The sequence below is a fragment of the Rhopalosiphum padi genome, chromosome 1 (assembly GCF_020882245.1).
Source record: "Rhopalosiphum padi isolate XX-2018 chromosome 1, ASM2088224v1, whole genome shotgun sequence".
In the NCBI taxonomy this organism is placed as follows: Eukaryota; Metazoa; Arthropoda; class Insecta; order Hemiptera; family Aphididae; genus Rhopalosiphum; species Rhopalosiphum padi.
The window spans coordinates 2,956,821-2,980,879 of record NC_083597.1 but is presented as its reverse complement, the minus strand read 5'-3'; the positions used below and the strand labels follow the sequence as shown (position 1 = coordinate 2,980,879).

Below are 24,059 nucleotides of genomic sequence, written 5' to 3'. Positions count from 1 at the left end.
ATACAGTAACCTATGTGTTGTGTTCAATAATTCCAGTGGACAAGGAAATTACGCAAAGATATAATGTATCTATATGACTATACATATATATATATATATATATATATGTACCTTTGAAAAATTATTGTACTAACTTATATGCTAATTAAATTAAAATTAAGTAGGGGGGGGGACATAAAGTATGTCTACTTAAGTAAAAAATATTCACTACACTTTTAATCATATGTCGCGTAGGTGGCGACACTCTAGTTTAATTATACGGTTGGGAATTCATATTATAGGGTAGTTTAATAACTATATTTTTATTTTTATTAAATAGTTTAATAGATTTGTAAGTTGATGGAGGTGACAAAAGAATTTTTTGAAAAGCTAGATGCTTTTGTCGATCAATATGGAGGTACGTAATATTTTTAATAAGTTAGTAAGTTTAGGGAAAATAATAATAATCATTAAAATACGTAATAATAGTGTAAAAAGTAATTTATGGTTTGGTAATTTTAGTAAAGTTAGAAATATCATAAAATAAATGTTATTACTAATACGTAGTAAATTACTTAAATATGTACTAGTTATAATTTAAAATTCCTATCATGAATTAAGTATACATTAATATACATTTTATTTTTTAATTTGAAACATTTGGTAAAGAAACATTTTTAGATATTTACTGCATAATATTAATAAACTGGTATAATATTGAAGGTTAATTTTATTAGATTTTCTTTATAACTATATTTTACCTTAATTCAACTATTATCTTAGGTATAGAAAGTTCAATTAAAAATTTATCATGCTTGCACAAAAGCATTTTCTTTTATGTTCTAGATTCTGAGTGGAGCAATGAATATATTGGTTCTACAATTATGTGTTTTTTTTAAATATAATGTCCTTTAGTAGCAAAAATATTTCAATCTTCAATTTTGAGGCTGATTTCTGGTAGCAAATTGGATCTAGTTGATACTTCGGGGAAATCCTACTTTTCAAATTAGTTGGGAAAACACAAGTGTTTTGTGTATTCTTATCATTGTCATTATTTTTATCTTATAGATAATATTGAAAATAATAAATAAATAACTGTGTGCAAGAGAAAAAAATACTAAGAGAACTCAGTTTACAATACAATGTTAAGTATTTTTTGAACTTGAAAATAAAGGTATCTATAATTAAATAATTAAGTATATGAAGTAGGCAAATGGGCACGCGTGAGGACGGTATATTAATTATTAATATATAGTACACGATGAGATTCCCTCTCATCAGGTAATTCAAATTTCTTAATATCACTGTTAACGAAACGAATTTTTCATGTAACTTTGAGTGAACATTACTTTTATCGCATATTATTGAATACACGATACACTTATTGTACATTTTTAAGTTTTACAGAGCTATGTAATAATATTTTGTAACAATATATGGACAATCTGTATTTATGAAGTATTTTTTATTGTAGTATTCTGTTTGAGTGCCGTATATTCAATAATTACAAAGTATATCAAACCAATAAGTGGCGTGCCGAAATAGGATTTTTTGAGATAATCACTTTAAGTCCAAAATGGATGGATGGGTAGGTGGGTACCGGGCAATGGATTTAGTGCAATAAAAATATTTTAATAATAATATTTATACTATTAAGTAAAAAGAAAAGGTAGATTAAAAGCTGTCGGTACATGGGTGAACAAATGGTAGTTTGCATCCGGTTTGAAAATTGTTTTGAGCATGCTACTAGTATCATCTATTCCCAAACTATAACTATATGTGTCGTGACTCACGACAGATAAAAGATATTTTTCATAATAAAGTACAATGTTTAGTACTTAATAAACTCTTACTAATTATAACTACGATTTTATATTTATAACTACCAAGAGGAGATCCGAACACCTTGAATTTTATACTAGTCACGAAGCCTAAGTGCGAGGGTCGTTTAGTTGAGGAATTACGAATTTAAAACTAAATACCGGCACGATTATGTTTATAATTTATAATTTTAGATAATATGCATGCAGCATATATAATACATATTACGAACATTGTACAATTGATGAAACAGGATTGTTGTTATTAAGAAAGGTGTGGATCACAAAAGTTTAGTAACCATTGCATTCCACAATACACATAAACCTATCTAGTTATCTACATTATAAACGTGGACAATATTTCTACATTTTAATGATACTTAATCACTCACTTCATGTGCATATGTAATCTAAGTCGATAATTTATTATCGAAATACATATTTAAAAACTAATCATATAATTAATCAAAATAAATAAATAAATTGATTAGCATTCATTTTTGATAAAATTTAAATCTTTTAACACCAATTTGTTAATTATATTTAATTGTTTTTAAACCTTAAAACTAAATATCTATTATTATTAAAAGTTAAATACAAAAAACAAATAATCACAGTTGAGTAGGTTTATTATTTCAAAAATGACTTTTGTTTCCTAAAAATGTTCAATCAATATTTCAATATTTGGTTAAATTCTGTGCTGTAATAATTAAATTAACTGTATACATTTATAAGTAATCAAGTCAGGGATTTCTTAAGTTTTTCTTAAAATTTTATTTTTATATTCTGAGTGCGTCCCAGCATAAAAATAATTAATTTTATTGCATAGTGCCATATGCGTCCTAGTTAAATTATCACTACCAATGTGTACCACGAAGTGATGAAAGAATTACACCCCCAAAATGTATATTTTCAATAATTTCCCATTAGTCATTGGTACATACTAAAACCACGTAATAGTATAATGGTCCCAAAATGTTATTCAATTTACTGTTGATATAAATATTGAAATTTCTTGAGTGCGTTCGCCAACTGAGATACTTATAGGTTGTAATCTGAATAAGTAATGTACGATTATAGATTTATAGGCACAATCAGATTAAAAAATATATATATGTCATCAACACTACTGTGGAAGCACTCGGTCTTTTAAAGGTACAATTTTGTTAATAACCCACAATTAGACAAGCTCATTAAAAGATTTCGTTTTTTTTTTATCAAATCATTTCTGAGACTTATTTTTAGAAAAAAATCTTCATATTAATATATATATATACATGTATTATTATACAAATTTAAAATATAATCTCTATTGTACAACAAATAATATAAAATTTTTTTTCAGATCCAAGAACTAATGAATGGCCTATGGTCCAAGGAATCACAACCACATTAGCATGTGCTTCGGTGTATTTATATTTTGTGTTATACTTAGGGCCAAAATTTATGGAAAATAGAAAACCTTTTCACTTACTACCAATAATTAAAGTGTATAACATAGTTCAGTTGGTAGCATGTATCTTAATTTTTTATATGGAAAGTATTATTCTAAATAGTTTTTTTTCGTCGTAATGTAATACGATTGTAAAAAAAAATAAATTACGCGAGTAGGTATGAAACAATTAATATTATTTACAATTTGCATTTTTAGATTTTGATTTCTGGATGGACGACTAAATATACCCTTGGATGTGAACCTGTTGACTCCAATGCACCACATTCAATTCGAGTAAGGAAAGAACATGATACTTAAAACTTCAATATTTAAAATGAATAATATACTTACGCGTAACATAACAAAACTAATTTACGTAAATTTGAAAAAAGGTTTTTTTAATTATTTTAGATTAGACCACTGAGTCAACTGAAAAACTTACACTATTGATTTTAGCTAATACCTAACATAGTAACATATCATTAAGAGTGACAACGTTTCATGATTTCTGAATATTTATAACTTTCAGGTTATTTGTATTAACTTAAGAATAAGATAAATATATTATAAATAAGTTCATATGATTAAAACCTTTACCATTTTAAAACGTTTTAGGTACGGAGCAACGCGACGAATTATTGATTTTATAATGATGTAGGTTTATTTTCTTATTTTGTGTTTCACCTTTTTAAAGTATTAAAAACTAAAAATGCTTAGATTTACAAGTTCAATATCTTGGGAGAAGGGATTTTATGACAAATCGATTTTTTTTATTTTGTTGTAATTCAAAAAAGAAAATAATAAAGGTATTTAGTTAAAATTTCCACCAAATACGTATATAGGTATAAATATAAGACATGGTATAATTGTCTTTTGACTCTTTTTAAGCTATTTATAGACATTTTAATTTTCAATTTGTTTTTATAAATGTCCATACAAATAATTTTTTTTGCTTGGTAAAAATGCTTAGCAATGTAATAAAAAGCCCAAATAAATAATTCTTACTAAAACAAAAAAATCTAAAAAAAAATGTTAAGTACAATTTTTTTTTCATAGACATTTTAATTTCAAATATGAACACAATCATATATTTAAACAAAGCATAACGATTTTAGCTATTTTTTAGTAGCCCAAAAATATTATTTTGATTTGAAACTTTTACCTAAATTATTATATGAAATGACATTTTAGAGATACTAATATTAATTCTAAGCCTACTTACATATAGTGTACAATAAATTAAGTATTACTAATAGTAAAATAAATTACAATAATATCCATATAAATAGTAAATACATCATTAAGTATAAAGTATACATAGTATATGGCAGACCATCTTGCTCAGAATCGATTTCATATGCAATAAGTTATCATTGAATTCAAATTTAACATATACCATACAGTTAGTTTACTCAATGACAAGGTACACTTGACATCTACTGAATAGCAAAGTGGTTACCTACTTTCCCACATTTTTAAAATTAAAGTAGATAAATTTATTTAAATTTATTTTAAATGTTTGTAAATTATTTAATAATAACACTTGCGTTGTAATTATCTTAGTTACAGTTAATATTATTAGTTTTTATTTTTAAGCTATTTTTTCATCTAATAGCGTAAAAGATTATTCTAAGGAATATTTCATAGAACTGCAAGTCTTATGAATTTTGAAATGAGATATCTAGAATACAAAATTATAATGTAGATTTTAATGACTTAACAACATTTAAAATAAACAAAATGTTTTAACTAGTGTTAAGCTGAAACAAAAAAAAAGATGATAATACAACTAATAGTTTTTTTTTTTTTAGTTAGCTAAACTATTTTGGTGGACATACATGTTAAAATTAGTGGAATTTGCTGAAACGGTAAGTATTAACAAAGTAAAAAACAAATAAATTTTAAGTATAAGTCTTGACATTTAATATTTACTAAGGATTTCAAATTAGTTTTTAGGTTATTAGTTTATTAGGTATAATACTTATTATTCTTGTTATGTTTGTCTGTTGTAACATTTATTACCATGATGTAATTTAAAATGTGATACTTCTTGATCTACACTGCAAATGAAACATCTTTAATTTTTTTTGCTACCTATCTGTGTACATAACTTTATAAAATATAGATATTAGTGACCATTTTAGTAGTCAGCGTCAATTTGAACATAATATATAATTTTATCAAGTAATTTAATATTATATAACATTAAGCTATTAAGGGGGTTATTGATAAGAATGAAATTTCCTTATACTAGTTGTACTCATAAATTATGTAGGTAATAGAACCAGATGATTGTCTGGTAATTCTGAATTAACGTTGAATATAATATTCCTTTTATTTTAATGTCCATAGACTAGCTAAGTATCACTAATAGGTGGCTATTTACTTACACAACCCAAATAATGCTTTATTCTCTTATATCATCACACACACACTACTTATGTGCATGTTTAAATATAGTTTTATAGGTGTATTTTTATTAAAAAAACAGCAGATTGCATTTTGTAAATTTACTCAATATAATCAATCTTATTGTTGGTAACTTTACATCATATTTTAAAAATTAGATAGAAGTAGGAGCGTGAATATTAGCATGAGAATGTATATGATACACTTTATATTACAATATTAGAATGCCTCTGAAGATTCAACCAAAAAAACTTAATTTCAGATTAATTTAAAGTGTATAATAGGTAATATATTTAAAATTGTTTAATTTTAGGCATTTTTCATTCTACGTAAAAAGGCAAAACAAGTTTCTGGACTTCATGTTTATCATCACGCATCTACGTTTATTTTAGCTTGGGCTGCAGTTAAATTCTTCCCAGGTAAATAAACAATAACTAAGCAAATTTAGTTTATAAGTTATTGATGATTTTTAATTATTTTAATTACCTACCTAACTATTTATTATAGGTGGTATGGCTTCTTTCCCAATTTTAGTGAATTCTGTAGTACATATTATTATGTATGCTTACTATCAACTTTCATCTATGGGACCACAATATCATAAATTTACATTAAAATATAAAAAATATGTGACTATTATTCAACTGGTAATTATTTATAAAATAAAATTATCATCAGATGTCTTTTATCTTATATTCTATTATTTTTAGATTCAGTTTGGTATTCTTGTACTACATACTCTACAAGTTTTGTCATCAAGTTGTTCTATGCCTAATGCATACCTATATGGAATGCTACCAGATATCATTGTTTTGTTTTATTTATTTTACAAATTTTACAGAAATACATACATAACAAAAAAAAAAAATGTAGAGCTTAAATCGACAGAAAAAATTAAATAATTATTTTATCATTTGTATTATACCTATAATAAAAGTATAAACAAATGAAATCAAACAAACATGAGTAATCATATAAAAATGCCAAGAAAAATATTATAACATTAAATTGTAATATTATTTATTTTACTTAATTATTATTATTTAATTATTATAATTAAAAAGAAAACCTAATATTTGTATTATTTTTCTGTTTATACAACACAACATTGAACTACTATTAATGTATTTAGTGAATTTTATATTATGATAAATTGTTTGGCTTAATCAAAATTTTTATTTTAATTACTTATTAAGCTTTACCTACTTATTCTATGTCACAATCTTAAGCGTAAAAAAATTACAACACATTTTTGCAATTGAAATAAAAAGTTATTTTATTTCTTATTGATCATATTCAATTAGTGAACTATTCATTCCTTTTTTATATTAGGTATATAGTAAACTAGTAATATGCTCTCAATCAATTTTGTCATCAATTTGTTTCATACCTAATGCTTTGAAAACATTTAAGTAAAAAATAAAAATAATAAAGATGTTAAAAAAAAGAAATTTGATATATAAGCACATTTTACCTAGTATTAACAAGATTATTTGTGACCTATGTAATAAAAGTGTATACCTATCTAAAATAATTTATCAATTCTAAATGTACCTATTGTTAAAATAACGATTAGGTAAGTGTACCAATTATAAATTATTTGTTACTTTTATGCTTACCGTATAATATGATAGTGTCCCTGAGATGTCATCAAGTACACACCAGCGATACTGCCATCCTTTAACAACATTTGTCCATTTGCTCAATGTACCTTCCATTCTAGTTCAGTTATTAAAAATAATTAAAACCATAAATACTAATAACTAATGGAATTTTTTATTGTTCAAATCTAGCTTTATTGGATTCATCTAAATAAAAAATATTATATTTTTTAAAATACTATTAAAACTTCTTAAATAATTTAAAAAAATATATACATTTAAGAAAAAATATGTATTATTACAGATTTAAGTTGTAATAATAATAATCTATTATATTATGTATTTTAAATAAAAACATAAAACTAAAAAAATATGTATATTATATTGCACTGAATGCTGATAACACTATTTATCTACTGGCTGTAGGCTGTAGCCACTACTAGCCACCGCAAAATATAAGTTACTAGAAAGTTTAAGACACGTCCAGTGTGACCAATGCGACAGTTAAAAAACTATTAATTTCAACAATTGAAAACGAAAAATCTGACGACTAAATACAAGTTTGAAGTTATATTGTTATACGTATAACATATTAAATAGGTACCGCCATACCGGTATTATTAGTTTCAACTTCCAGTTTGTAACGTTTTTTTACTCATAAATTCATAATATGAATAAGAATTAAAGATGAATAGTTTATATAAAAAAAAAATTGATTTGTCTTTATATAATAATATATTATAGCCATATTATTCAAGCCAATTCCAGCCAAGTAACAACAGAAAATAATCTAAGTTATAAGTTATAACAAATAAAAATTGTCATAATAGACACAGCCACACAGGTACCTATAGGCTATAGATAATCATAATTAATAATATATCAAATATCGATGTAAATGTTAATAACCATTATTATTTGTTACCTAATATTTATTGCCGGCTTACTTTTTGACTATAGAACTAAAACGTAATGGTAACCGTCATTTATTACCTTCTATGTAGCCATAATTTCATAAACGTTCCAAATAATTTAAAATCGTCAGTTCATAATTTAAATGCATAAAACATTTGTTTATGGCATAGGTTCATTGATGGGTATTCTGAATTTTCAAACGATGGTGGTGGGGGGACTGAAATTCTATTTAACAAATAAAAAAATGTAATATTCACATAATAATAATTATTAAGATATAAAAATATATAATACCTAAAAATGTAGTGGCTGACGACTTTAGTCTATAAGGATATAGAAAAATATTATAAAATCGGCTCAAAGAAGAGAAATCCATCATCAATAGCCAATAGATATAACCTATTTTGATTTCCTACGCGGCTACGCCCGCGCCCCGCCCTTACAAACATAAACATCAGTATCGTCTTCAAATATATACAATATACCTATATGGCTATATATCATTATATCATTATATATTTATATATAGACTATATAGCATTTAAATATGTAAAAAAATTAAATAAATGTAGTAGATATATTGTATATTATAGGTAAACGTTTTAAAATTTAAAATTTAAATCAATAATCTGATAATCATATGATGGTTGCCTTGGTACTAATTAAAAGTTTTCTTATTAAATGTATGCGTGTAATTCCTGATATTGCAATAATAGTATTATAGGTACTAGTTAAGTACTAATCCTAGAAAGTGCAAATTTGTAAAAAAGTTCCAAAAATTACAAAAATAGGTATACATATATCGGTATATATCGATGAAAATTAGATAGAGAGCTAGCTGTGATTGAGAGGATAGACATTGATTAGGGGGTATATCGCCAATTGAGAAAAAGAGAATATTACATATTAAAAATATAATTATTTGATCGAGTTTATTATTATAAAATGATTTTTCCGACGAGCCACCGGTATCTGATAATAAATGGAAGACAAGCTGCAGCATTTACTTCGATATCCGGACCAGGAGTAGACCTGTAGACCTAACAGAATGTTATCCCATTGTGGTTTCACTATAGGTTTGGAGTTTATTAATCCGTTTCCTGAAGTTAGTGTAAGAAACTGAACTGAAAATAATGCAACAGTAGTCTAATCTAATTTTGAACGTATAATAATTGAGAAGTATAATGTATATAGATAGAAGACTAGATGAATATAACACCCACTGACTCACTAGTTCTCTCTTTTTATTTCGATGATAAATAAATTAAGTGCTTTTGTGTATTAGAATCAAATATTTAAAGGTATTGTGGTACTAACAAAATGTCGAACTATATTTACTACTTAATTATCTATATATATATATATATATATATCTATATTTATGTATTGTCTAATATATATGACAAGAAATGAATCAAACTTACCTAAACGTTAATTTTAACATAATATATGTACAGTGAAACCTCTGAAAAGCGGACACTCTCGGTTACCAAAATTTTGTCCGTTATTCAAAGGTACATTTTTGAAATTTATTTGTATAATAATGTACTCTGTATGTAGGTATGTATAAGTATAATGTTATTAATTAGTATATTTATTGTAAATTATTACATTTTTATATTTTTACAAATTATTATTAATTATTATTATTTAAAGTATATCTTACAATCCAAATCAAAATTATGTACATGTATTTTTAAATTATTTTTGTTTGAAAAAATCGTTGAGCTTTGTCTGTTTATAATTACACCGTCTCTGTGCAATCTCATTAAAATACAAAAATACATACAAATGTGAATACGTATTATTTTAAAATAAAGATTAGGGACTAAGTCCTTATTAAAATAATGTCTGTTATTCGGAGGTTTTCTTATTGATAATAAGTGAAAATGTCCCCGTTCCCCAAAAAACGTCCGCTATTGGGAGGTATCCGTTAGTGGAGGTTTCACTGTATATATTTAATTTATTTAATTTATTTTAGTAATTTATTTCCTTTTTACTAGTCAGGTAAAAGTCCGGTATTTATAAATATAAATGTATAATCAAATTTTAGAGTAAGTACCTACTATAAGAGTAGGTAGATACTGGTACTATACATAATACAGCATGTATAATCTACTAACGTGTTGCTGTATAGGTAATATGTAATATACAAGTACTATATATGTGTATATTGGGTAGTTAATATCCACTAGATGATCTATAATTTTATATTATATAACTTTTTATATATTTCTAATAATAATAATATACTTAAGAACATGGTACCGACGGTACCGTATCTATATGAAATTGTATACGTATAATATATTATGTTAAATAATTATTATGAATTATAATTATGTATTGTCGTATTGAATATTATTAACATCGTTTATCTTTCAGCCTTTGATCATATTGCAATGTTATAAACATATAATAAATAAGTTAATTGTTTTATTTTTATTTAGTATTTACTTTGGTAATCAAATTATTTAATCATATTACAATATATTAACAATAGAATTATAGAAATAACAACTGGAATAATAAGATTAGTACTATCCTTTACACGAATGATAAGGAACATCAAATATTAAATAACATAATGATCATATGATTATACGAACTTCGGGGCTCGGGGCCTATATAATACTACTTATTTAATGACTGTAGTTAAATTAATACCTAACTTATAAGTTACACTGTACGCACTAGTTACAGTACCGGGTAGTGGGTAGTGAACCCCAAGACGTATTGATTTAAGACTGTTTTTAGTAATTATACTATTATGTATTTATTTATTAACAGTTTAACGGACCGAGGTCTTTTATAATATAATTAAAGTAAATATTCAACTAAAAAATGTAAATAATTACATATAATATTTTAATAATAATACATAATACGATATTACATGATAATTACATGAAATACATGATAATTGAATTATACATTACTATTTGTTAAATTAATTATATATTTCATTAGCTATGCTTAAAACACGAGAGAAAAATGAATGAGCATCAGATTTTTCAAAAAATATAGGATAACAAATAATTCTTTATTTCTAAAAAATATTAAGGAACGCGAATTATAAGTACAATACACTATCTAATGTAATATATAGCTATTAATTGGTTAATTAATACATATTATGGTACACCTAGTCATCAAGAATCTAGATAATATATAAATATTACTTCCGTAAATAGGTTAAGTTAGTAATATAGGTTTTCAGTAATTCAACAATTTAAAAATGTTACAAATGTTGTAATTTATTCGTTTTTTTTTTTATAAAATGCGTTTAGTTTAAATTAGAAAGTTAGCAATTTAATATTTATATTGACTAATTTACATAAATATTAAATATATATATATATATACAAAACATTTGATGAAATAAATAGTAGATTAGTCAGTTGAGTTGTAAAAAAAGTGGTAATAGTTAAATGTCGTGAATACGGTATTTTTTTACAGAATCATTGTTAAACGTTTCGTTTTGTCGGTTCAATAAATATGAAGTTTTTTTTTATTCAATTGCGAGAGATATACATTTGTGTTAAAATAAAAATAGGCTTTTAGTCTTTAGACAATTTGTTACACTGATTATTAATGATAAAACATAATCCACCGTGGATGTTCATAGCTTTGATAAAAAGTATATCGGTTTGTGTTTTTAATCCCAAACATTCATATACAATCCCCGCTAATTACTATTACCTATTGTGCGTTTTGAACTCATTTTATTGCTATTTTTTTCATTATAATCTGACCTTCTTCTTGAGCTATTATATTTGGTCGAAATCTCTTCCTAACCCATTTAATTAGAAATTTACAATTTATTTTTCGATAATTGAAAATCTCTTAAAATATTAGTAAAAATAAAACGAAAGTATTTGTTGTTATAAATAAAAGAAATAATTTATTAAATGTACCTGTTATTTATCTTTAGAATATCTAATAAATTCTAAGTCATTATAATTTTACTATACGACTAAAGGTGCATATAGCATATAATATTAATGTGTATATTTTTTTAGAGAACTTAATAAAATCTTTAAAAAAATAGATTGAACATTGGCTTTGCACGTGCAAAAATCTTTGAACTCTATTGTCTCTATTTTAATAAGTAATAAATTGTAGAGATTATATCTACAGAGTGTTAGAACACAAAAGGCAATGATTTTACAAATATTTATTTATTATATATTTATATTCCTACAAAATTACACCAAAATACGTCTTAATAATATACACAGCTGAATAGATCTGAGTTTTTCTATAACTAATATAATTATTTAATCAGAACCTACCTTATTTGTTATCCCGTTTCCAGTGATTATAATGGTTTCGAAGACAATAACGTTTGCATTGTGTCATAATATATTATTTGATCGGAATTTATATAGATAGTATTTCAGTATTAGAATATATTAATTGAAAAACGGTGGGGAGGAATGTGAATAGTTTATTATAACTTATAAGTATTTTTATTTGAGATAAAAATCATGATGGAATTTACTTAACATTCATTTTTATTTATATGTTGATTTTGGACTTGCATTAAAATATTTAATCGTGAATATTTTATTGTCGAACCATAATTCTGTATATTTATATTTATTTATTAATCTTTAATCATTCCTATTAAATACACTGTTATTTATTTATTTCAATATACATACCTAATTAACTATACAATATTACTTATATAGTAAGGCGAGTTATAGATGATATTCATATCTAGTGAATACCGAATAATGATTCATTCATTATTGGTAACTTAGTATTATATTTAGCTGTGCCTCAACCTTAATACTTTATAGTATAAATAATATCACGAAAACCTACAGGGTCCTCTACTCAGCGCGCTATAATAATTATAAATTCCATCAATTTATATAAGTAATATAAATATGTATAAATTATATAAAATGTTATAAAGAATATAATATATAGCAATATAGGTGTTTTTACAGTTTACCTATAACAGTATTATGTGAGGGTGACTATACACAGGTCGAGAAGAAACGACAACTATAATAGTTTGAATAATATGTCCCATGCACGTTTAAATTATATTTCCTTAATGTATTATTCATGTAATAAAAAAAAATTTGCTATTTAACCGTCACTGTAGTTACATAAACGTCATGTACATGTATATTGTACAACGATATACCTACGCCCTATTATTTATGACGGTTGCCATACATATATTTTCACCCATTGCTAGCTGATTGACTGATATAGCTACATAAAAAGTAAAAACCATATTATTATACAAATATTCATAGAAAAAAGACATATTAATAATAATGAAAATAAAAATGATTAAAAATATTAAATAATATAATAATATAATCCTATAATTATAATATTATTGTAAAAACAATGGTTCTGCCTACACAGCTATTGATTTTTTAAATATGTTTATAAAGAGAAAGTTATTAAAAACAAACTATGTATAATATGTCTATACATATAGTATAATTCGTTATTCATAAAACTTATATCCATTATAAAAATGATAAAGTACATATCTTATGTAGGTATTATCGTAAAATTAATAAAATTATTTCAGGGAAAGGTTGAATTATTTTTAAAATAAAGTACCAACAATATATAAATTCAAATTACCTATATTTATAAATTAATCACATCGATTTATTTTGTTGAGTATATTATTATTTAACAATTCAATTTTGTATATAATAATATATAGGTATTAGGTACTTAATTTATTATGGATTTAAAGTCCATATCACAATATTAAATTTATAATTATAAAATATTATACAATTTTAAAATAATATTTTTTTTTTAAAACTAAAATTTTAAATAAATTTAATATTTAGGTCCTATAAATAATATTGCTTTAAAATGCAATAGTAAAATGTTACTATTTTAGTTACTTTATTTAAGTAGGTATTTTTTCGTTTATAATTTATCATTAGATTTTAAATATTTTAAAAGGTATTGGCGTATTGCGATATAATAATAAATAATATATTATGTTTTAAAAAAAGTAAAACTAAAGCAAATTGACTAATTTATTAAAACTATTCCAATTTCAGATCGTACATTTTTTGCATTTCTATAATGTTAAATTTACTTAATAATGATGTTTGTTGATAATGAACTGCATAATTATATGCTAATATATAATTAAATGTTAATTATCTGTCATAATTTATACATAAATATTATAAAATAAATAAGTATATGTTTGTATAAATATAAAGTATGTTCAGACTTTCGTAGTATATAAGTAATAAGTATAACCAGAACAATTTGTAGAAACAATATAGTGTAGTATATAAGTACAGAACTATATAAACATCATAAAACTGTATTATATATCTGAGAACATTTTATACAACTGCTGAAATAACTTTAATTTTTACACTTTTATGAAATTTAAAATTAAAAAAAAAATACATACATAATACTTTTAATTAGATAATAGTCGTTTTTTTATTTTATAATTTATAATAAACCTATAGGGCTATACATTCTGCATATGCGTATACCTATACCTAAAAAATACACATATTATTATTCAGTGATCGGAGGGATTCAAGTATGCCATTTTTAAAAGGTAATTTTCTGACGATGGAGGGAGTTGTCTTTGGTTTTGTAAATATACCTATTTTTAAATAATGTCAGTCCCCCCTCTAGTAAAAAAAGTTAATTTAATATTATTGTAAATATAAGGATACAAAATACAATAATTAATTACTTTATATATCCAAAATGGAACATGGTTTAAAATCATTGGAATTTAAAAAATCGAAGTCAAAATATGGACTAGATTTAAAAATCCTTAAATGAAAATTTGATTCAAGAGTTTTAAAATCTCATATTTGCTTATTTATGAAATTTATACATTTCGATTTTTAAAGAGTTCTGTTCATATACAGGATGATTCACCAGGGGACACCGGTTTTCCATTTTTCTTTAATAATAGAATTATTCAAAATCTGATTTTTGGAATTTTTAAATACAATTAAAAGAGCTATTATATTTTTGAATACTTGAAATTGTTTGGACCACTTAAGAATGGTCTTGTAATCTTGTGGTAATACAAATTTATGTTTTTTAAATTGAAACCCTCTTTATTTTTTGTAAATTATTGGGCCGTTATTTTTTTTTCAATTTTACATTGAAATCAAAATCCGAACGAGTTATAAAACTTTAAGTATGTTTAATGAACCGTGTCTATAGTTCAGACGCCAAGAATTGGTACATTGTCTATATTCACGAAAAAAGTTAAATAAAATTAAAAGAGATTAGACGCCCAAGTCTAAAAACCACTCGTTCAAATTTTGATTTAGATTATGATTTAAAAAAAAACCAACCAACAATTTACACAAAAAAAGTGGTTCCTGTTTGAAAAACAGATCGCCACAAGACCATCCAAAGTGGTACAAGTTTTCGAAAATATGGTTTTTAGATGTATTTAAATAATCAGATGTTGAATATCTTCATTATTAAATAAAAAAGGGGATGGTCGTCCTCGGTGAATCATCCTGTTTATAAGTCATTTATATACTTCTATTGAGTCTTAAATAATTTTACGAGACAATATTAATTATATTCTCCAGTTAATAGATAAATTATTTACATACATATAATTTAAATAAAAATGCTTTTACAGTTCAGGAGATGTTGACTTTCTTTTAACATATCTTGAAAAATAATCTGGTCTCCAGCATTTACAACTACCAGGAATCAAAAACCAGTCATAGTAAAGTCTCACCTAAAAAAAATTAATTTTTACTTATTAATATTTTATATTTTTTTATCTGTTCAGTTAAATATATGTTTTCGTACTTATCCCAAAATACACCTAAAATAAATTTAAAAAAAATAATAATTTACTAAAATTTAGTAAAAAAAAAAAGAAAATCGTTTTATGTAATACAACTAAATTAAAATAATATTTATTTAAATTAAAAATAACTCATTGTAAAACTAAAATAAAATAATCGAAATTTATAATTTATCAAAAAATACTTGCTTGAAAACATCCGAGTTCGTCAACACCGTCACAATGGTGCTTTTTCTTTGATGTCGAAGTGGATGATTGAGAAGGCAAAGGGTCAGCAGGACCTTGAGTAGCACGTTTATGTAAATATTGCTGGTAGTTTTGAAAATCTTGTACTGAAGGTGGGTCATCACCTTGCGCCTGTGTTTTATACATACCTTGTTGTTGTGGCGGTACTGGCAATCTTCGATTGTTAGAAACCGACGGTAAATATGTGTCCGGATAATAAACCTCTGCAACCAGCAGGCTCACCCATCTCGGTGATGACAGACATCCGCCCTCTATGTAATGACATTTGGTTTGACTAAGTAAGAACCATATTTATTAGTTAAAATGTATTTATTAATTTATATATTTATATACATATGATATTATTTAGTATATTTATTGTATTTCACAAAAATATTATTTAACGCCATGGTATTTAAAAAAAACTTGTTTTTCAGAAATATCTATTTATAATATTAAATACGTTGACAAATGTACGTACGTGCACTTTGTAACCTCCACGGTTTGGGTGAAATATCCTTCGTATGGAATTTGTACTACATATCGCCACATACCCTGGTAGTTCCGAGCAAATACTGGTGTAGCATATTCTACTTTGGCTGGACAGGGAGTGGGTGGTCCATCCATAACACTACCGGCAGCATGAGCTGGGTCACGTGTTCTATATTCTAATTGCTCAGTTCGTCGTTGAGCCATAAGTCCGGATAGTGCTTGTCCTTGTATTACTTTATACAGCATACAAAATCTGAAGCATTAAAGTAATTATGATAATTGTATACATTTTTAAAGGAAAATGCAAATATTTAATTTAACTTTTGCAATTAGATATTTCCTACTAAATATACTTAAGATAATAAGATACATAAATTAAGTTCAGTGTTCACTGTAACAATTTTATTTTAGCTTTCTAAGTTAACTAGTTAAACATATTTTAAATAAGTTATAAGTTATAACTAGGTAACAATTTCAATACGATAATCTTTTAATAATAGTTCAATGCAGTAATACTAATTTATCATTTCAAGTTTTCTAAATCAAATTAGATGGAACTAGGACACGCTACACTATATTAATAATGTCTATAAAATTCTAAAATATGACGTAATAATGTAATATCTATAGGACTATTTTGATTCATCGAATTAAAATCTTTATTAAATTACTATAAGTTATTCTAACCAAACTAGATAATGGTTATGCTACGTATGTAAAATGTAGTCGATAGTCATAAATATGCCGTCATAGTAAACATAGGTATTTAAATAATAAATGTTAATAAGAAACTGGGAAATAATATGATTTTTAGTCAATTTAAACTTAACTAATTGAACATATATTTTTTCTTCTTTTAATAGTTTTATTATACTTGTTTAATATTACATTTTTTGTATGCTAATTTATGATTATAATATACATTTAATTAAGTTCACGAATCTGTCATTATAATAAATATGTGTTAATTAGGTATAACATTTATTTTTACGTGAATTAAACTTAATCAAAGTTAAAGTAGTTAAATTGTTTATTTAATTGTATTAAGTTGTATATTCAGATTTATTTTAATGTATCATTTCTATTATACTCTATACTGTTATAATAATATTTATCTTTTTATATCAATTGCATTTGTCATTGTTTTTATTAAAATTTTTGCATGTATAATACATCTAGATTCGTTTTTTGTTATTATTATTATTTTTTTATATTGTATTCATCAATAATATTCGTCAATATTTTTATTAAAATGATATACATTTTTTTTTAGCCATGACATTATTGTTTGCAATATTAAAATGATAACCACACTTAAAAATTAAAATAAATCTAATTTTAATACAAATAATATTTTTATTTAACTTACACTCCTCCGCTTGTATCACAAAATTTTCTTGAATGTCTAGTACCATTTTGAGAATTTATAGGAATATTTTCGTCGTCGTCCATGTTTACATCATCAAGAGAATCTGAATTAGTATACTTAGCTCTTCGTCGAAAAGGTTTTCCTCTAAAAAATTCAAGAATTGTCACATATATTAATTATCTAACGTGTGTATAATAATAATAATTATTTTTACTAAGAAAACCCCTTTGCAAAGCGACCAATAGGATACCTTTATGATTATTGTATATAGACTTACTGTAAGTATTTTTGGGTGGTACTACTATGGTAATACGAATCGGGTGGAACATATTTGGCTACTTTTGGAATAGTCTCGTCCGCTTTAAGTATTGGCAATGTTCTACTGAAGAATTCCAATGTTTTATTCTTCATTAACTCACTGAAAGATTTTATTATTATTTACTACATATACGTACTTTGAAAATTATGAATAGTGGTCACACACATTACACAGAAATAAAATTAAAATATAATTCATAACAATCATAACACTCACAACGGGTATGGTGTTCCTAAAACGTTTTGTTTCATTGGATTCACTGGTAAAAACGCTTTATTTAGATCTCCACATAGATTATTCAATGTTTTTGCCGATGGATTCTTGTTGACCCCTGTATAATAAATAAAGTGTCATTTCGTGATTTTTTTTTTATTCTTATTTGTTTTACAATGCATAAAAGTACAGCTGTTTTTACGAAATACGTCAATACGTGACTATATAAAATTGTGTGAATTGAAAAATTCATACTACAAGTACAACCAAAATTATATTATAAATAATTACTATAATGAGTGTATAATTTTTACCTGGACACAATTTGTTAGATTTAAAGTAAGGCGGAGAACGAACTTGAGGCGGTTCCATTCTCGGAGCTTCGATAAAAGCATAATAACCTTCAGGAGGTTCTTGCCCAGAATCAACTGTAGATGAATCTGTTGATGAAAATGTTTGTGGTTGATGTACAACAGCTATGATTCTCGAAATGAGAAAGGTAGCAATGAAAATAAACTAAAATAAATAAGAATAAACATATCGTGAGTCAAAATTATTATTAATTACCAACAATTTAAAGCACTTTTTAGGCTATATATAATACACATATATTAAAACGAAGCATATTTATTTTCAAAAAAAAAAATTCAAACGAAAGATCATATTATTTAATATATATTCAGCAATAGTATATATACTGAAATACATTTAATTTTTTTGAAAATTCATAAATAATTTCTTTAAATTACTTATCAATATTTTTAATATATAGAGGAGCTGCGGTATAATGTGTTTAGTATTCTACAAAATAAACAATAAGGAAAATCACACACACACTTGTAAAATGAATAAATTTATCGATCCATTCATAATTTAAGTTTAGAAAAGATAACCTGCAAACACACTTCTAGCCTGCTTAAATATACCATGTTAGTTCTATACGATAACCGCCTTTATACATCTATAAATATGGTAACTATTCGTATTTACTTAAGATTAATTTTTCCTAAAAGTATCTTCACTATTGCGAAACATCTAACGATTCTATAGACTATTACCTTTATTCCATAAAATTGTGCAAACGAATATGTTTTAATGGTGGCCTATTTTATACATGATCATGTAAAATATATTGTAAATGGACATTTCACACAATTTATGTATCAATCATTATATTGGTTATATAGTATGATTGAGCATGATGTATTGACTAGGTATCAAATTTCTGTAAAAAGAAATATTTTTTATAATATTATTATTGAGTGTGTCGGATTCAGCAGTCGTTTGACATCGAATTGCACTAGTATACCTATTGGCTTCTATAACGGCTTTATATGCGATATATTAACAAAAAAGTACATTGGTCATCGTTGGTCAGGCATATTGATGTATATTTGTAAGGTATATAGTTCCATTGTTCGTAAGCAATTTAATCTGGAAACCTACTTTTCCCTTTTTTATTAAATAGAAAACAAATAAATTTAATAAAAAAATATGCGCAAAGAAAATTGTTTTTTAAGCACCAAACCTATACCAATAAATTGAGAAGTTATTTTAAATAAGGGAAAAATAAGATTCAGTAGTGCACTACTTGGCATAATTAAATCTTCTACTGAGCATTATACCATGACGACGTGACCACGATGAATATAAGACTGGGTCAAAAAGAAGATGGTATACCGTTAGTAATAAGTTTTGCGTTTGCTACTTTTTAAAATAAAATTAATGAAATGTAATGATATATAAATTACTTTATTTCATAAGATAAATTAGTTTATACATTGTGGATAAATACTTTTATTTGAACTTTAAATTATAAAATAAAAAAATAAGTTTCTATTGGCCTATATATACTATATATGTGTTGACTATACTTTATAATACTAGAACAATAGTAAAAAAAAATATTTACTGTGATAAATAATACTGTTTATATATAGTGTTAATATAATTAATTAAGTGTGTAATGATTTTATATAGAAACTTACTTGCAAAAAAATTTATATTATTATAGGTACTTCATTATTTTGTGTGTTAATTTAAGATCACTGTATACAAATATTCAAATGTTATCAGGTAATTAAATAAATATAATAAGTTAAAAATAATTCAAACACTTTAAGATTATTTTAGAAACTATTAGCCAAAGTAAGTATATACAATTTATTTATTTTTAATTTTTAAATAACTATACTTTTAACTATACTATTTTTTAAATAATCTGGTAGGAAACTATTTCCTTTGTCTTTGTAGGTATATACTAATATACGTGGTACATTAATCAATAATAAAATTTTATTTTACATTTAAATTTTATGGTTAGTTTTAAAATTGGATAATTTATTTGATACAACTGATCACTACAGACATAACGTTTGATCTGTCAAAAGGAAGAATAATCAAATAAACCTTGACGAATTCACGTAACAATCTCCATTAATCTGTGGAACGATATAGTTTATCTATGGTGAATCAGGTGCATTTGCAAACATTAGATCATTTAATTGAATTCATTTTATAACTTGAAATCAACAAAAGATAAATATATAAAACTCTACCAATTTATCATTGTAAATGATTATCTGTATAGGTATTTAATAGTATTACCTACATAATATGGTTTATACCTATAAAATAAGAATAAAACGAATTATTTACTTTGTATAAAACTTTTTTAAAATATATCAAGTTAAACGCGATATAAATATTTAAATTATTAATGATAAAACAAAAAATATATATAATGTATACGCTGAATCAATTGCTGGTTATAACTTATTTAGTATATAATTATACAAATAGAGATTTCTACTAAACTCCATCTTAAAGTTACCATAATATGGCTTAAATATACATAGTACTTATAAACATTTATAATAATAAATAAAGAACAAAATAAAATTAATTTTTATTTTGTATATGATACAAATAATTGAAAATAAAATAATATATTTGCACAACACCAAATAGTAAGCTATTATTTAGTCTTACATTTTTATTAATTTTATTAAGATACGTTTTCAATTACATTGTATTTTCAGTTAATTTTTATTTCGTGGATGTTTAACTAGATACCAATTATGATTTTACAGTCAGGATCCAGTTAGTGTTTTACTTGAAACCGGTAGTTTCTAAACAATAAATTACAAATAATGTCTACTAAACTCGGAGTTTATCATGTATAATAATAAATTGTATACCTATTAATGAAATACGTTTATATGCAGGTACATATATTATTTATTTTATTGCATATTGTAGAATTATAACTATCTTAAACTATTGTACAAAAATTAGGTTTAGCAGATTAAGGTTGTATATTATTTTAAAAATTGAAAACAAAAATATAATTTATTTAGATGTAAATTGAAATAATGAATTTAATAAACATGTTTTTTTTTTAAATATTAATATTTACATTTAATTCATTCAAAATCTTGAATAACTACTTAATATTAATTGATCAAATGTTAAATCTTCTCACAAAAAAAAAATAGTTTTAGTTAAAAAGAGATAGTGCTAAATAGATATATATTTAATGAGTAGAGGTAGTAAATATACCTATATTTAATATGATATTAAAATTGAAATTATATTTTATTTGAAATCAGTTTTATTTAAACTTTTATTGTTTTTTGCTAAGATTAATCGTATAATATCCACATTTTGATTTTTGATATTTATATTTTATAAGCAATGAGAATACATAGGAATATTGAAATCTATACAAAACTGATGTTTGTTTTCAAAATTAATATTCTACGTAAGTAGTGAGTTATTTTAAAAACGATATTTAATATTATTATTGTGCACAAGCGTTTAAGTCTCATAAATTATAATGTAGATTTATTTGCAGCATTTAATCAAATCTTAAAACAATTTCATTTAGAAAAATAATTATTCATGTATAAACAATAGATAGTCCTGATAAAATTAAGATAATTTTAAATTTTAAGATTAAAATTAAAACTCATGAAAACGTAAATTAAATATAGTTATACAAACCAAAAAATAACATTTTAACGAATAATAATTCAAAAAAATAAATAAAAACTCTCCCCATTATAACCGTATTTGACAATAATATATTTAAGTTAAATATAATTTAACATTATACGTTGTTTTCCTAATTTAGTTTATAATTAATTATTTAGTAATATTATTTTAATATAAAAATAATAATATTGTAAGTATAATGAATCTTATTAAATATTTACCGAAATTCTTGATAGTTTTGAAATCATAACGTCTTGATTTTAATGTATAGCACATTGACCTGATGACACATTCGAGTCCGGCACTCTACTGACCCAGACTGAGCCCCACCGAACTTGACTCGTGAATCGTGGATCCTGCCTTCCTAACAACAACTAGCATATTCACTAAAGAGTAGGTAACTACTACGCATTGGCAAGTAAGCGCATTCTCATCGTAACGTAAAAAATAGAAAATAAACACATTGCAATATTATTAATAACATCACTATTTTACCAGTAGGTAAAATAAAGAATTGTAGGTACATACCTATTTAGATATTAATATTTAATATAATCATCTTGTTTGTATAATACAATTGTTCAAAATCTATACCTAAATATGTATTCCGAATTATTATACGTAGGTATTTATACCAACCTACTCTCAATATTGTCTTAAGACTTTAAAGCTAACAAGAATATTCTTAACGAAATAATAATAATTTTTGATTCATAACGTTAATATTTAATAATATGTATTTATTGTGTGTATTAATTAAAAAATAACATATCTATAAAATATTTAAATCTTAAATATTTAACTGCTTGTGTTGGAAACGGAATTGTGAAATTTTGAATTAAGCTAATTAAATAATTTAATTAATTACATTAAGATAAAAAAGTAAATAATTTATATAAAGTAAAATGTCGTAATTTATCCAAACATAAATTTTGATTAAATCTTCTATGGTATGCACGTGGATCAAATTATGTACTATTAAATAAACAAATTTAAAATAATGGGCCTATGTACAAAGTTTAATATAAAATTACAAAATAAATGAGTGACAAAAACGTATTGATAGGATTGTTAGGTATAAAATTTTAATTCTAAGGGATTTGTTTCAAAATTCAAAAGATTCTTTATGCAATAATTAATATTTATTCCCACATAATACAATACATACATTATACAATAGTGTACGATTGCAGCATTTAACTAATTTTTTTTTTTAAATCATTGTTAAAATATATTGCAGTTAGTTCATAAAAATAGAGAAATAAAATTAAAAATATATAATAACCTTATTTATGTATTAAAGTATTAGGTAGGTAATATTATATTATATACTTTCTTTATTATTATTAAATTGTCCTTTTTTGTATATAGATATTATATCATACATGGATAATTTCTATTTCGATAATATCTATAATACTTTATAATTTATACGCGTACTGATATTTAAATTATTTAATTTTGAATATT

General features: G+C 24.0%; 3 protein-coding genes across 5 annotated transcripts in view; 1 reads left to right on the top strand and 2 right to left on the bottom strand.

The window, feature by feature from the left end:
- LOC132923138 (oxysterol-binding protein-related protein 9) overlaps positions 1-12,473 on the bottom strand; it is a 31,100-nt gene extending 18,627 nt beyond the window's left edge. Inside the window, exons 1-2 of one of the 2 annotated variants that reach the window (XM_060986974.1) lie at positions 12,455-12,473; positions 7,263-7,362 (exon numbers count right to left, since the gene is read on the bottom strand). In XM_060986974.1, the coding sequence (XP_060842957.1) occupies positions 7,263-7,361 (99 nt within the window). In that variant the 5' untranslated portion in view covers position 7,362; positions 12,455-12,473. Of the gene's footprint in view, positions 1-7,262; positions 7,598-12,454 lie in introns of those variants that run through there. The other variant, XM_060986982.1, reaches the window with a different exon arrangement.
- LOC132923161 (elongation of very long chain fatty acids protein AAEL008004-like) lies at positions 221-7,177 on the top strand. Its single transcript, XM_060987006.1, has 7 exons — positions 221-397; positions 3,145-3,335; positions 3,451-3,528; positions 5,046-5,102; positions 5,957-6,062; positions 6,151-6,290; positions 6,354-7,177. The coding sequence occupies exons 1-7, from the start codon at positions 340-342 to the stop codon at positions 6,543-6,545; spliced, it is 822 nt and encodes a 273-aa protein (XP_060842989.1). The 5' UTR covers positions 221-339; the 3' UTR covers positions 6,546-7,177.
- Positions 12,474-15,299: 2,826 nt separating the features above from the next.
- LOC132917065 (uncharacterized) lies at positions 15,300-22,969 on the bottom strand. Of its 2 annotated transcripts, XM_060977597.1 has the most exons (9): positions 22,811-22,969; positions 18,908-19,109; positions 18,597-18,711; positions 18,339-18,479; positions 18,062-18,205; positions 16,682-16,945; positions 16,350-16,495; positions 16,165-16,256; positions 15,300-15,903 (listed from the first exon to the last, which is right to left on the bottom strand). In XM_060977597.1, the coding sequence occupies exons 1-9, from the start codon at positions 22,835-22,837 to the stop codon at positions 15,796-15,798; spliced, it is 1,239 nt and encodes a 412-aa protein (XP_060833580.1). In that variant the 5' UTR covers positions 22,838-22,969; the 3' UTR covers positions 15,300-15,795. The 2 variants fall into 2 exon arrangements, with proteins under 2 accessions (XP_060833580.1, XP_060833579.1); XM_060977596.1 differs by having other exon boundaries at positions 16,165-16,495.
- Between the last annotated feature and the right edge of the window lie 1,090 nt (positions 22,970-24,059).